The sequence below is a fragment of the Rhea americana genome, unplaced genomic scaffold (assembly GCF_003343005.1).
Source record: "Rhea americana isolate MKP2758 unplaced genomic scaffold, rheAme1 scaffold_69, whole genome shotgun sequence".
NCBI classification, from domain to species: Eukaryota; Metazoa; Chordata; class Aves; order Rheiformes; family Rheidae; genus Rhea; species Rhea americana.
The window spans coordinates 3,111,845-3,128,196 of record NW_028186856.1 but is presented as its reverse complement, the minus strand read 5'-3'; the positions used below and the strand labels follow the sequence as shown (position 1 = coordinate 3,128,196).

General features: G+C 38.1%; 1 protein-coding gene across 1 annotated transcript in view; it reads left to right on the top strand.

Annotated features, from left to right (window-relative positions):
- The window catches only part of ANKS1B (ankyrin repeat and sterile alpha motif domain containing 1B), a 434,320-nt gene that overhangs the window by 123,965 nt on the left and 294,003 nt on the right, over positions 1-16,352 (top strand). Inside the window, exon 10 of the mRNA XM_085321288.1 lies at positions 631-796. Within this exon, the coding sequence (XP_085177414.1) occupies positions 631-796 (166 nt within the window). The remainder of the gene's footprint in view (positions 1-630; positions 797-16,352) is intronic.

Here is a 16,352-nt window from a genome sequence, read left to right as displayed (position 1 = left end):
CAAAACTTCTGTCTAATTCCTTTTTCTCAACATGTGCTAGTGACAGAAATTCACTGTATGAATCACTGTTAAGAGACAGTGATCCATACACTGTCCAGTATTGCTGTTCATTCAGAATATACAGAAGTTATTAATCCTTGTTCACATCTTGGAGTTTTGACTTCAGAATATACAGGACAGATCTTTAGCCTTCTTATTTATAATATAAAAATATTGTAAGATYATTCCCAAAGGCAAAATAATTGCCCTAGTAAAAGTAATTGTGTCTTTCATGAGATATAATGAAAAAACTTGAACAAGAGAGGTCCCCTGGGTGAGAACCTACCAAAGCAGGTGTGGCAAGACCATTTATGTTGGAACATCCTCTAAATACTAACTTTGATGGATAAATAAATCTCTGTTATACACTATATTATAGGACATTTTTTAAAACCCCCCAAAATGTTTTCTGTTTGTTCTAGTATGCAAGCAATCCTTCCAGWTAATTTGTATTTCAGCAGAATGTAATATATTTAACTTGCTTAATTTTAACAGGTTTACCCTGTTAGCCATAGTTATTGACCCTGAGTCTTTTCTTGTGTTGTTGTCCAGCAAGTATATCTTTTACCTAGTTGCATTTTTGCTTTTCAGGAGTCTTATTCAAAGAAGAGAGTTTACGCATTGGAAGCAATACCCTCTGTTCCTCTGGATGCAGTTCCTTCAGAAAACATCAACAGTCTTTGTGATTCAATAGACATAGCAGTGACCAAAAAACCTTGTTCCCTAGACATAGCAAGAATACCTTCCTCAAGACAAGGTAAATCACCAAATACATCACATTATCTTTGGTGTAAGTATAATATTATAGTGGATATAGAATTTCACCTACTTATGATATTTTTAATCCAGTACTTTCTATCTACTTATCTCAGGACAATTACAGCCTTCAATAACCTACCATAAGATAAATTAATACTAGAATGCTATAGAAGGGAAGATAAAATAGTGGTTTAGAGGATTTCMTAGATACATACAGGAAGATTGTGAGAAATCAAAACTAGAGATCAAATTTCTTTAAACACATCCTTTTGCAGTAATCTATTTACCATTCTGTTTCTGATATTTAAAGAAGTACTTAGCACCAGAATTATAGAACTAATACAATATTTAAAACTATTCTGAATTTCCATATTATATAAAGGAAGATCAGCTCCCTTTTAGAAAATGAAATAGTGAATGAAAACTGATAGGAATATTAAATAGCATGGAAATATCTTTTCAGTTCAGCCAACAGCTATTTGTATTGCACAGCTTTGAACAGCAATGAGTTACAGTAGTTACAAGACTATAGAATTATGCTGAATAATGTGAATGATAACATGTACAAGAATTCTATTTACATTTTCCAAAATTACGTGCCTTCCTCCGTTACCCTTGCTTAAACTCTTTCTTAGTCATCATCTGGTAAAATAATTTAAGAAAATAATAATTTCACTATAATTAATCGGAATGAGAGACTGCTGTGACAAATGAGAATTCTCAGCAGCACACAACTACTTGAAATGGGCCATTGGCTTTTCAACTGGTATTATCTTGATTATGAATTATAATTTGGGAAGTATACAAGAATGATAGGTGATTATTGACTAACATCATGTTAACTATCTATTCTGTGCAAGGGGAAGCACTTTCTTGATTTCACARATGCACTAGAACTGGAACAAACTGTGCCAGAGCTGCATCAGGCACAGTATAAAAGTGCTGAGTAGATAATTTCTGCCTCTCCAAAGCAGTTGTGCAAGAGAAGGCTTGAGGGAAGCTGCATTATGAATAGCAATCAAATAGATGGCATAAAATAGGATAGCATCTTTGTAATATGGTTGCAAAGGGCCAAAATCTGACCCTACTCGTGTAGCCGAAGGTCTACTTTGTTAATAATTGACTCTGACAATCTAAGAAAAATAGTACATTGTTCAGTGCTGAACAATTTTATGGTTTGTCATTCATTARAGAAAGGAAATGCCAAATTATCCCTGTTTTTCAGACTTCTACTTGATTAATTGCCATAAACATATTACTGTGGGAAGACTGCCAAGCCCCTTCCCCCAAAATTGACTGAGTGAGTTCATTATCTGCCTCCATAGTAAGGAGGCTCAACTACAAAGATTTCCATTGTAATTAGTATTAAAAAGGGCTGGTAGACTTTTCACTRGTTGAAATATCAAGCTTTGGAAACCTACTTTCTGCTGAAGGTAGGTGTATTTCATAGGTCTTGTAAGTATTAAGTTCAGTATGAAAACAGATCCTAAAAAAGAACATGTTTTAGGTCTTAATCTGAAAATCTATTTTGTGTATGTCTGTCTAAGGCCCAGAGAGTTATTAACATAGTTGCAGGGTAGGACATTCATGAGGGCATCCATTATCTTTTTAACATCTGGCAAGATCAGCAAGTTCACAATACTGAACAAGTTGACAGTATTGTAATTCTTCCGTTTTCGTTTCCTAAAATTCCATATACTGCTCTGAACTTTTCCTTGAAATTTTATTGGGAGAACATTAGGCTGTGTAGTTGAGTAGATTCCAAAATGTGGTTTTATTTTAAGCTGTAAATACTGTAATTAGATAACTGGCATGGCTTCTAAGCCATATCTGTAATCATGTTGACTATTATCTTACACTAAAAATGACCCAAATAAAATCAACTGTCAGGGAGAGTAATAAGTTGCTTAATAGTACATATAATTGTATGTGAATGTTAATACACATTTATTGTGTGAATAAGCTATGTATGGCTACAGATATTATTCATTTAAAACAAGTATCTAATTTGCATTCCTTTTTTCCTGAATTTTCCTGTACTTGGGTCATTGAGGGTTGCTAACTTTGGGAATACTCTTTTTCAAATTGCTGTACTATGTTACGCTTTCGTTTCAGAGCGCAGGGCATCACTTTGAGCATAAAATTCCATCTGTCARCCTCCTTTCCCCAGGTGGTAGGACACTGGTAAACTCTCCCCRCTGTCTGGAACATTAGTGCCTCCTGCCAGTGCAAGTGGGACTGACTGCACTCAGTGACTGAAAATTCTCCTTTCCTATATTAAGAGGAAAGGTCACTGTGACTGGTTCTTTCAAGCTGTACAGCTGCACATTATAATTATTGTTATAATTATAATTACTGCCAGTAAGTGCCTAACTGGTTGCTGAGAATAGTCATTTCTTGATCTAGTGACGGAGGAAAAAAAGAAAAAAAGACAAGACTGCGCTTTAGTTTTCTTTATTATTTTCAGTTCCCTGAAGCTTATTCCTGAACTAGTAGGGAAGAGCAGAGCATGAGAACATGCAGCAAAATAGTAAATGATGGTTAGATATAGGGGAGGAAACCTGAACAGGAAGGGAATAAAAGTAATCATAAGATTTCTGTTACTTCCACTTCTGAAAGCCTTTATGATGTGCAAGCTTTTTTGTCTGACTGTTTGCAAGAAATTAGGTTTATATAGGAAGATGCAGACCGACACTATTGGCTTATACTGGCAGCTAAAACAATTGCTTCTCATTAGGATTGATCTAAGAGYAAAAAGATTGCATATAGTTCTGAGTTTCAGTAGAGCTGTCCTTTGTTTCTGCAATAAATTGATGGGACAGTGTTGGCAGAGTGTGTTGGCATCCACATATCCACATATCGCTGCCTTTAAGCTCASAGTTACCTGACAAGGATATTCTTACTAATATAAGTAAGACTTACTAATATAAGATAAAGAAAAAATCTGCTCAAATATAGTTTAAAAAAAAATGAAATCTTTTTTTTGGAGGAATGGCATTCAACAATTTTTTGAGAAATCTGCACTGTTTCTGACAAATTTTCTGCTAAATAAAATAGAAATTGGTCTTTAAGACGCTTCCTTTTTACAAAATCATAAATCAATTATACTAATCATTCTGTCGGGGTATTGCAAAGCAGTATCTGCCTTCCTGAAAGTCAACATTTCTATCACTCATTTTAATTTTCCAACTGCCTTTCAATTAAAAAAAAAGCAACATATTTAACCTTGAAAAATAGTCATAAAATCATAGTAGTTCATAAGTCATTAAGCTTGGTGAACTATTAGCAACAAATCCATCATCCTGGGAAAGGTGTAACATTTTAATAAATGTCTGAAGCTCAAAGTACTGGATAATTGTAATGCTAAAGTAGACACTGTCAACTATCTTCATGAAGTTTGCACAGTTTTGATTGGTTATGTGGTGTCTAGAAAGCAGTAGTTTGTGTGCAGCACCATGCTAATGTAGTTAGATTGCATTTGGACCTGTTTTGTTAAAGATCTTTATAGACTTATCATTTTACATCCTTGGTAGCTTGGTATTTTGTATGTATTCCTTTCTTCCAGCTCCTAAAGTCACATCTATTTTATTTTGCAGAAATATAGAATGTAATCTGGCCCACATTAGAAAAAACTTAGAGATGCATTTTTTTGGCTGTAGTTCAGTGTGTGTCCATACTTGATAGAAAGATCATAGCACTTTCAGTCTGCCAGTATAGTTTTTTCTGCAGAAAGTCCCTAAGGGTGGGACTGGGTGGCAGTCTCAGTGCTAAATTATTAATAACAATTGATTCCTATTACTACTTGAAAGGTTTTTATGTTCTCATTGAGTATCATTAGGGAACACAGAGGACTTTTCAAACTGTCTGTGAATAACTTGAAAAAAAAAAAAAATTCATTTGGGCTGGCTGCCCAGATTAGAGAAGGTGTTAATACAGCATCTCAATAATGGGAAGAGAGTATATTGCCTGTATACTGCATGAAAATCTCCTTGGACAAGGGAATTCTAGGCTAAGCATCTATTTTTTCAGTTATGTTACCTTACCATGGCTGCAGGTCAAGCAGACATTAGTGACCGATCTTCAACTCTGAAGCAAGTCCAGCTGCACAAATGAAGAGCTCAGTATGGCTGCAAAATCCACTTGAGAAACAGGGTAAAAACTTAGGTGTTTACTTTGTGCCGAGCACTTAGCATGMGATGTGTTGCTACTAGCCTGCAGCAGGCAAATACAAGGCAAGAGGCTGAAACATCAAGGAGGAGATATCTTGCAGCTCTTCTGGTTGTCTACTCAGCTAAATGTATTTTGGRGAAATCTTGATGTTGTCAGTCATGACATCTTTCTGATCTAGAAAATTTACTTGTGCTTAAATGCCAGTAACTTGTAAGGAGGACCATGCATACAAGATAGTAAAACATCTACAATGAAGAACATCTTTTTTCTTATTTTTTTATTGCTTCATAATCCTAGCAGGAAAACTAACAAAAAAAGTCTATCACTAGATTATTGTTATGTATCTATACACTGTCCCCAGGCTGCCCTATCTAYTGCAGCATTAGTTTTTGCTTTCTCAGTCTAATATCCTTCTCCTATCATTGCTKTGAAAAATGTACCTAAAATTTTTGAAACCAGTGTGTCTACTCACCTCTGCTCTATTTTGATAAATATATAAATATAAATAAATACAAATATATATTTATATATAATTAAATATATAAACATATAAAACATATAAATATATATATATAATAAATAAAATTCTTGTATTTTTCTGTCAACATTGTGTTAACAATCTCATACAGATATCTAGGAGGCAGCTGTTTAGAAACCTGAACTGAAAAATAGTTTAGCAGTGATAACATCATTATCAAAGTTAAAGTATATATTTTCTACATAGTTGCCAAACCTTGCCTTGATAAATGAAGTGCAGTTGGTCAGGTCATCAGTTCTCTGACTGTCTTCAGCAACAAATCTTCATAACACCTATCTTGAATATTTGAATCTTACAATTTTCTAGATTGAGACTAGGATAAGAACTACATCTTTTCTTAAGTAATAAATGAATAGCTTCATTTTTTATTAGAATTTTTCTAGCTCTAAGCAAATCAGTGCAAAGTGGTTGTAATAAAGGAGCGTCACATTGCCAGATATACAAAATTGCTTGCATGCCATTTGATGTGTCTTATGGAACAGAAATTATAGAGGCTAGCCTTTATCACCCATGCTTTGTCATTTTGAAACTGTAATTGGGTCATGCACTGACCTTTTTGAAGCCCAAAATGCTTCAAAGAGAATGAGCACCAGAAGTGCTGTATTTCATTTAAACACACTTTTAAAACCAGAGATAGCGAGATATAGTGCACTTAAAAACATGACCTGCAGTCTAACTCCTCAGGATTAAATACTTTCAGTGATCAAGAAAAATCATCTTAGCTGTATAGAAGAAGGAGTGTAGYAGAGAAGGCAATCTCTTATCAAGCAGAGTAACTGCAATATATCATCGATGGTCTGTGTTTCTGAAGCAACTGATTGTCCTGTAAAACTTTTGGTACTGTAGTGCATATTCAAAATCCCTACTACCTACCCTCCAGAAGCGCTGAAATTCCTAAGGACTAAGCCTCAGGCCTGATGTATCAGGGAGTGGCAATGGCCAGTGGCTCCCTTGGGCATGGAGAACCACAGGAGATGATGCTGCAGCTGACATGAATGCATCTTGCTTGCTGGGGCCTGTCTCACCACCCTGCAAGGCAGAAATGGAGACTGTGGAGACTGTGGTTCAGCTAAGAGCCCTGATCACTATGCAAGTATACRGTGGTGAGGTAAATCCAAAGCTGGGAAGGGCAGTTGCCTACAGGTCAGGGTCAAGGTTGGCAGGACCCATGGGCGGGCAGAGGCAGCTGCTGTGGTGGAGCTGGAGTCTGGCACCGCTACAGCACTGCGGGATGGGGACTGACAACCCCAGATTGAGCTGAAATGGGATCCTGGGCCTGGGCAGGGTTGGGGGAGCCCCTATGGAAGCTGATCAGTGATGTTAAGGCTTATTAATGCTCTCAGGGCTCTGAAATTAGCCTCCATTTTAGCAAGGTGTGTCTTCACCCATTACAGAAATCTGGGCTCAGAAGGGTCTTGCCGTAGAGTGGCTTGATTCCTGTGGGGCTCCAGTGAGATATTTCAGGGGACACAGAGCCAGAGCAGGTAAAGGGAAGGTGGGAAGTAGACCTGCCATGGGAGACCTGGACCTGAGTGGGCAGAGGAGAGGGGTGGAAGGGTTCAGGCCACTGTGATGAGCCCCAGAGCTGGGTGAGTCAGAGGGAGAAGGAAGGGACCTGGCCACCTCTGAAGCACTGGAAAGGTTCACTCAGGAGCTTGGGGTTGAGTAAAGGATCAGCACTTCAGGGAGATCAGAGGCCAGAGCAAGTCAGACCCTCAGGATGAGTCATAGGTGACAAGGCTCTACTCAGCTGCATGCCAGGCTCCTTTGTGCTTGGCTCAGGTCAAGGCTCAAGATAGCCTGAGCCAACTGTAAGGGTGCAGCAAGGGCTGAATGCTCCCTCAGGGTTGGAAAGTCAAGGGGGATAACAAGGCTGACAGAGCAGGGGCCTTGCCAACCAAGGTCCAGTCCCACAGCACCCGAGCCAGGGGGCAGGGCAGACCCAGAGGTCATGATCATGTTCAACCAAGAGTCCAGATCACTAAGCAAGTACATGGTGATGAGGCAGGTCTGAGGTCAAGCCAGGAAGTCAGTTTGGAGGTGGAGGTCAGCCCAGTGATTGCCAGACAGGTCCATGGTGACAAAGCAAATCCAAGATCAAGCTGGGAAGGGGGGGCGTGGGTCAGGGTCAGGATCAGTGGAGCCCATGGCCATCCAGGGGCATGGCTGTGGGAGACCTGGAGGCCAGCACCACTACAGCATCGCTGAGCAGGGACTGACAGTCCTAGGCTGGGCTGAAATGGAGTCTCAGACCTGGACTCCCAGGGTCAGAGGAGGCCCCAAGGAGTTAGGCAGAGATAGTGAGGCTTGTGAGTGCCCTCAGGATCCAGACATGATGTACAAATGATCATAAGTGTCCTTTAGTCTTCCATCTATCATTTCAAGGAGACAGTATCTCCAAAGAGTATAGTTCATCTGTATGTTGAGCGAGAAGTGTAGAGCCACTCAGAGTTTGTCAATAAGAAACACAAGGTACTGACTGGGTGTCTGTTTCTGAACACCTGATTTCTGATTTCTGTGCTGGTGATTAWGAAGCTTCTCATTTCCAGCTTCCAGTATTCCTGGCCAAATTGAGACTCAGAGGTTCCTGTCTTGGTTTTATTCTTTGTCTTAAGCAGCTTTTCTCCTTTCCATTGTTTATCTTTGGATGCACTTTTAGATAGCAGCCCTGTCAGCCTCTGTTTTACAAGAAGTCGATATTCACGTTTCCTCATATAAAACAAGCYGTCTGTTTCTCTGGGGATTCCAGTAGCCGTTCTCTGCATCTCTTCACATCTCTGGAATATGAGTGATCAAAACAGTATCTAATATTGCAGATAAAATCTCACCAATGCCCCATGCAATAGTGGTAACACTTCCCTTAGTGTTGCCTGGCATGTGCCRTTTGAATCCATTCTAATTCAGTTGCACGCAGCAGCTCTTACATTTCTAAATTATTTTCCACTTCTGAGTTTCTACATTATAGCTGATGGTCTTTAAGCATATCACCTTTCAATTTTTGACTGAATAATTTCATATCATATCTACTACTCTAGCCTTCCAGGTCTCTTGAGATGCTTTTTTTTTTTTGAGGAACTTTTGAGAGAGCTTTGTATTATATTCTGATCCTTCAAGTTATTGACATTATCTCTAAAAATAGCACTATATTCTTAGGGACCTAAACTGGCATTTTTAACAGACATCATCAACACACTCCTACTTTTTGTACCAAGATCAGTAATAAAAGTATTAAACAATGCTGACCCCCAAAATGGTCCTTCAGAAAGACAGTTTCCATCCATTCCTTTTACAGCACTATTCATTATTAGCTAATTTTTAGCATCATTAGCTCCTTAGATGATTTTTTGCCTACRCTATTTTTCTTCACTAATACCCATACATTTCTTGTGTGACAGCAATCCAAATACTTTTTTGAAGTCAAGACATAGGAGATCTAACATAGTGTCTTCAGCTAGGACAGTCCAGCAAATCTTCAGAAGAAATTTTGGGCACCCCCTGAATGGTCCTGAAAATTTATTAGTGCACTTATCTGTGTTTCTTCATATTACCTGGTCACTGTGGCTAGAGGAATCCAAAGGGTGGTRAAGTGTCCAGTGGAGATCTTCCAAAGCTGTGTACCTGGTATCACAATTTGTTCAAGTTCTTTTCTCATTTCTGCCTATATGCATTCATTTCAGGTATTGGCCTCTGTAAAAGTCTGGATGATAATATCTCCATATCATCCTCTAATAGCCTTTGATTTTTCTGGAAAGAAGGTAAGAAGAGGAGAGTGAGGATGGTTATAAAAGGACCTGAAGTGATCAAAAAAAAAAAAAAAAAAAAAAAAAAAAACCATTTTTTTTCCCCGGCTAAACGTTACATTTAGCTTGACTGAAACATCTTTCATTTTTCATTTTTGCTGGAGCTTGTTACCTGCTTCTTAGTGAAATTTACTTTAAAATGAAAATTGAAAATGTTTTCTGAAAATTCTTCAACTATATTCTTCAGCCAATAACTTACTAGTGGTAAAATATGCAACCCAGCCCTAGTTATGAGTCCTTTGCATACTTTTTCTCTACTTTTATTTGTCTTCCTGACAAGAAGAAACCTGTTTCTGAGCCATATGGAGAGAATTTGGCTATAGTACAGAATTTCTCAAATTACTTGTTTTAACAGATTAATTTATAAAGATGCAAGGATCACATTCAGAGCTCCAAGATACAAATCTTTTCCAGAACACAGTGTATTAGAACCCAAACTAACCTTCCTCTCACAGAGTTTCAGCAATGACACATTTCATATTTGTCATTCCTGGTGCCACAGTATAGAGTGCACAGTGCTTATCAAAAGTATCCTCATCTAATGCACTGGTATATGTTTACAATTAGGATTTTTTAATTTCACATAGGATTTTAAAAGAGGTTGAGGGAGTGCTGGTGGAAGAATAAAATATGCAATATAGTAGCTCTTTAATGCATTTTATTGTTTTTTCTTCAGCTCAAATAGTATTTGTTTTAAGCACCCTTTAAAATATAACAGATTTCTGAAAATTATATCTGAAGAGTCTTTGCTGATATAACTATAACATAAATTATAAATTCAAAATTTATTTTCTGTTTGTAAGTATTTTCAGGCTATTTCTAATTCAGTTTTCTCAGATTTTTTTTGTTTTTTGCAAAAGATACAGCATTGTAGGAATGCAACTTGGATTACTACATTATCATCGTGATCTTAAATCGTCTTCAGTTACTTCAAGGGAGTTATTTCAAAGTTAATGAGAAGTTTTTAGCTTGTTATCCCATTTAATTATGTTTCATAGAATGATAGAATCTTAGAATCAGTAAGATTAGAAGGGACCTCTGGAGATCATCTAGTCCAACAGGGCTCATCTAGCTCAGCAGGGTCACCTAGAGCATGTTAGACAGGGTTGCATCCAGGTGGGCCTTGAAGATCTCCAGAGAAGGAGACTCCACAACCTCTCTGGGCAATCTGGTCCAGTGCTCCRTCACTCTCACAGTGAAGAAATTCCTCCTTGTATTTAGGCGGAACTTCCTGTGCTTCAGTTTCTGCCTATTGCCTCTTGTCCTGTCACATGGGACAACTGAAAAGAGTTTGTCCCTGTCCCCTTGACACCCTCCCTTCAGGTACTTATACACATTGATAAGATCCCCCCTCAGTCTTCTCTTCTCCAGGCTGAACTCCTTTGTGTCCGTTTCCTCTTGTCCTGTCACATGGCACCACTAAAAAGAGTCTGGGCCTATCCTCTTGAAACCCTCTGTTAAGATATTTATATACATCCATAAGATCCTCCCTTAGTCTTCTCTTTTCCAGGCTAAAGAGGCCCAGCTCTTGCAGTCATTCCTCATAAGAGAGATGCTCCAGCCCTCTGATCATCTTCGTAGCCCTACACTGGACTCTCTCCAGTAGCTCCATGTCTTTCTTGTACTGCGGAGCCCAGAACTGGACACAGTACTCAAGATGAGGCCTCAGCAGGGCTGAGGAGAGGGGCAGGATCACCTTCCTTGACCTGCTGGCAACAGTCTTGCTAATGCACCCCAGGAGACCATTGGCCTTCCTGGCCACAAGGGCATGTTGCTGGCTCAWGGTCAATCTCTCACCCACTAACACTCCCAGGTCCTTCTCTGCAGAGCTGCTCTCCAGAAGGTCAACCCCCAGCTTGTACTGGTGTCTAGGGTGATTCCTCCCTAGGTGCAGGACTCTGCACTTGCCCTTGTTGAACCTCAGGAGGTTCCTCTCTGCCCAGCTCTCCAGCCTGTCCAGGTCTCTCTGAAGGGCAGCACAGCCCTCAGGTGTATCAGCCATTCCTCCCAGCTTGGTATCATMAGCASACTTGCTGAGGAGGCACTCTGTCCCCTCATCCAGGTCACTGATGAAAAAGTTGAACAGGATGGGACCTAGTACTGAGCCCTGGGGGATGCCACTAGCTACAGGCCTCCAGCTGGACTCAGTGCCACTGATGATGACTCTCTGAGCTCTGCCTTTCAGCCAGTTCTCAATCCACCTCACTGTCCACTCATCTAACCCACACTTCCTGAGCTTATCTAGGAGGATGTTATTGGAGACAGTGTCAGAAGCCTTGCTGAAGTCAAGGTATACAACGTCCACTGCTCTGTTTGGCCATGGGAACAATACTGTGGATATTTTTTGTGGTATTTTTTCAAGTTCCAGGAGGTCCTGTATTTACTCATGAGAAGAAAAGAAGATATAGAGGCAACTCTACAACTGAGTAATATTCAATTAGCATCAATCTTACTGTGATTTTCACAGACTTACAAGCTGCTTTTCTTAAAACAGTGAGCAATTTAACACTTTCTGGCAAGCACTAGTTTGCTTGTCTTTCAGGATTTTTCTGCTGATGTAAAACAGCAAGAATTCTTAATCTGCTTTTACTCCCATAATAAAATTAAATATCACTAATCAATTTTTGTTTACCCTGATTACAAATATCAAGGATGTAGGCTGCTCAGGAAGTCTATTTTATTATATTAACATTTTCATACCCATTTTCTTTTTTGTATATTTCTGCAGCAATTGTTACAATTCTTGGAATACCATTAGGACGTTTTATGTCAGTAATTATTAGTATGTTGCTTAAAGGAGTGCAGTTCACCGATATTTTTGGTCCTATGATGATTTCTGTTTTGTTGTCAGGTGTTATTAATGTATATGTTTTGACCAGAAGATCTTTAAATGGTTTGCGTCTCAGCGGTTGATGTCAGGAAGTGTTTTGCCTTTGTTTTGGGTAGAGGAATAGTGTAGTGGGTATCATGTCTGCTTTACATGCTGAAGGTCCTGGGTTTAAGTCCCAGTGGAACCAGTAACAGGAAATCTGTGGGAGGTTGGACTAGATGATCTGCAGAGGTCCCTTCCAACCTTACTGATTCTATGATTTCAGTGGGATTAGGTTTTTACCATATACCAGAAGCATCTGAAGGGAGGGTATAAAGAGGATGAGGCCAGACTCTTTTCAGTGGTGCCCGCTGACAGGACGATGCAAGAAGTTCCATCTAAGCATGAGGAAAAACGTTTTTACTGTGAGAGTAAGTGAGCACTGGAAGAGGTTGCCCAGAGAAGTTGTGGAGTCTCCATCCTTAGAAATATTCAAAAGTTGTCTGAACAGGGTTCTGGGCAGCACACTCTTGGTGACCCTGCTTGAGCAGTGGGTTGGACTAGATGGTCTCTAAAGGTGTCTTCCAGTCCAATCGTTCTGTGATTCTATACAAGTCCTACTCCATATTCTTTCTTGATATGGCTATTGCCTGCTGCCAGTAGAGGTATACCAACAATGAATATATTCCTTAGTTAATTTTTAAAGAAAAAAAATTTATCTTTATAGTTTCATTTTTTAGTACTATATAGGAATCAGCTTTTTTAATAGAATATATACTATCCTTAAAGCTACAAAGGGAGTTGAAAAGTAATATGTAACACCTATGGCATAAAAAAGTGCTAATTTCATTATGGTGTGACTCAAATTATAGATATATTAACAAAACGAGTGAGAGAAGTTGAATGATAAAGGATTTCGATACATTTTTGTCCAGCAGGTGCTTCTAAGGAAGTCTGAGCAGGCAAGATCATGAGGTAAAACCATGGGTTTCTCTACACAGCTTAGTTAATCTGATTTTTAAATACCAATTTTGAACTTGAACAAACTTCTGTTATGGACAAACTTTCCATATTAAACAGTAGCGAGAAAAGTGAAATCCTCCAATTTCTCCATTGCTTGAGTGGTGGCCTTTAACTGCAAAACACTACATTAAAAATGTATTCTTTGCTGTATTTAGAAGAAAAAAATCTTACTTTTGTGTTCCATTTCGCTTCTTGCTCTTTGCAAAAAGCAGCATTTATCTAGCAAGCATGTAACTTCAGCATCACAAGTTGAGAAGCAGGTAGTGGAAATATTTGCTGACCATTGTTTCTTGATTCATCATATATCCTTGGATGATTCTTGCCTGTTTAACTGGCTGTTTTCAAAATCTCAACAGAGCACTAAGACAGAGGAAATACACACGGGCTTTTTGAGTCTAATCTTGCCCCTCCACCYCAATCATATTTGCAGGATAAAGATGGGTAAAACTGTTACTTCTTCATTTTGGGTATCTGAAATGTGCAAGTGAGGGGTAAATACAGTGGGTTGTCCTTATGCACATTCATCTGGACCTGCTATTATTTTTATTACATCAGATGCAAACACAGACCACCTTACTATATTTTAATAACCCAAATGTATTGTAAAAGTGAATGTCACATTAACTCTGTTTACTTTTATTAAACAAACTTATAATTTCATTTAAAGATCAGGTTTATTAATCAGGTCTAGTTTCTCTGAAGTTATGCTAATTGGCATGAGTTATGCACCTTTCCTTTATTATTAATGGTGATCCATATTAGCTACTCTGTTATTCCTGATGTCAGACTGAAACTTTAGCACTGCCCAGGTTATTTCATTAGCTTTCTTCCAGGCTTCTCCAACATTATCAGTATTCCAAGTCCTATTAAAAAATAGCACCATTTGGTGGGATAGCTTTTTGCCAGATCTTTTTAAACTCTTGGATATAAATTAGATGAATTGGTTGGTTAAAAAATTGTAATCTTAGTAGCTATTATTTAACATTTTCTTCAGATGGAAGCATATCATCATATGATTTTTTCTTCTATATTTGGATAAAAATAATGAAGGAGGGGCTTTGTAGAAAAACAGTATTACAATCATGTCATTAAAGACTTCTTCAGAATGCATATGCACAGAGAAGCTGAATTAAAGTTCCACAAGCCACTTTAATTCTTGCACATCCCAGTTTCAATATACTTTCCTTTACAACCTTATCATCCTTGTAAGAGGGTTTTAGTGTATTATTAAGATAATTGCTCCCCTTCATATTCTCCTCYGAAGAATATCTTTGATAACATCCTTAACAAGAAAATATTCTTAAAAATATTGTGTCATTTCTAAAGGTAAAGCACATGGGAATGAGTGATACCAGATAACCAGGTTATAGTCAAAATGCATGCAAATCTCCACCTGCCTGGTATGTTTCGATAAACATGTTTGTATGGTTAAAATAATTCCACTTTCCAAAGGGCTAGCTTCCATTGTGTCTGGAAAGATAGAGAAAGCTGCTGCTGCTAGACATATGTTAAACATTTTGTGATAATTCATTACTTTTTATTACTATTCATTAAAGTACAGTTGAAAAGATTTAGCTCTCAAGGGAGTTTTGGACAATATTTACAAGGAAGTTTGTGCTGGAAGTATTTCTCATCAAAGTGCATACATTTTGACCAAGACTGAGCTTCATCTATTCCAGTGTGATTACCATCTAGGATGATCTCATTACACACTTGACTGCATGCTGTCAGACAAAGCCATTTTTTCAAATCAAGACAATAATTCAAAAGAACATAATTATTTTGAGGTACTCTGCATTTTAAAGCCAATATGCAAATATTATTTATCAGGACTGGGCTTTTTCTGTGTTAAATGGGTGTTGTTGCAGCATCCTTTGCAAGTAGGGTTGAATCATGGATGAAATATCCATGGGCCGTGCTCAAAWTATTCCATACTATGAGGTAATCTGACACTTCAAAAATGCTTCTCAAATTATTTTATAATTGAGCAGATATAAKCAATTATCACTTTTATTTGTGATTTTCATTTAACTGATACATGAGGAATCATATTGCCATAAACAACACCAAATTGCTATTATTAACGGTAATAGTGAAACTTTATTCTACTATTAATTTGTTTACGTTTTACATGTATTTGGTATGTTCTAGAGGAGTACCAGTTTGTATAATGGGTGTATAATACTACATGAAGATCTTAAGTAGGCATTTATCTAAAATTGTATGTGTCTCGTAGTGCACTAGTAAAAGGAATAATTTTCTACAAACCTGTTCAGATTGAATATTACTGTAGATTAGAAGCTGGGAGGAAGGAACTGTTTTGTACAKCATGCTACTTATGCTGTAATACTTAGGAGTTTGCATATTCTCCTATTTTGCATTGGAATGAAACTGGTCTTTCTCAAATTTTGAAAGATCCAGTCCTTAAGAGTCATTATTTCCCTAGGCATAAGGCTATAATGCAATACCTTTCAAATGCTATAAAAAAGCCGAAAATGAATTTCAGAAAGAGTCTAGCTGGAACTGAAAGTGCTATACAGATACATCTTGAATCACACAAAGCACTGAGCTCCCTCATGTCTCCAATGCATTTCTTCGCTGTTTGGGTCTCTTGGTTTCCCATGATAAACTTGCTCTATTTGGAATGATTAATCATTTGGAATGATTAATCATTACATCTTAGGATCATGTAGGCCTTCTCAGAAAGTTATGGCATTAATGAGACACCTGATCTCTCCTGCTCTTGGTGTAGTTTTTGAGGCTTTTGGTCTTTTGTATTAAGGGTTGCAAGTTTAATGTAGTGTATTGGGAATGTTTTGTGACTTGCTGTGGATGGTGAACAGAGGAGGTGTATTCTATAGCTGCCTCTCAGCAAAACTATTATTATATGATTGCCTTCAATTCTGGGATTAGATCTGATGGATCTGGATGATCCCRTCTATTTCTATGTCCAGTATTAGGGCACTTATGTGGGACATGGGGGATCATACTGAGAACCCTAAATGCCAAACTAAAATGTCAGTAACTATATCTATATCATAGGACATCAGAATGCTTTTCAGTGCTAGGCCTATGGTTCAAATCCTAGCTGCATCCCAAATCCATGTCAGGCCAAGATGTWTGCTCAGGCCCTGCCCTATTCTGTCACACCTGGGTTGAGCTCAAGTAGGATCCCTTGATCTGAATGATCAAAAAAATCTGTGGATATGTGTCC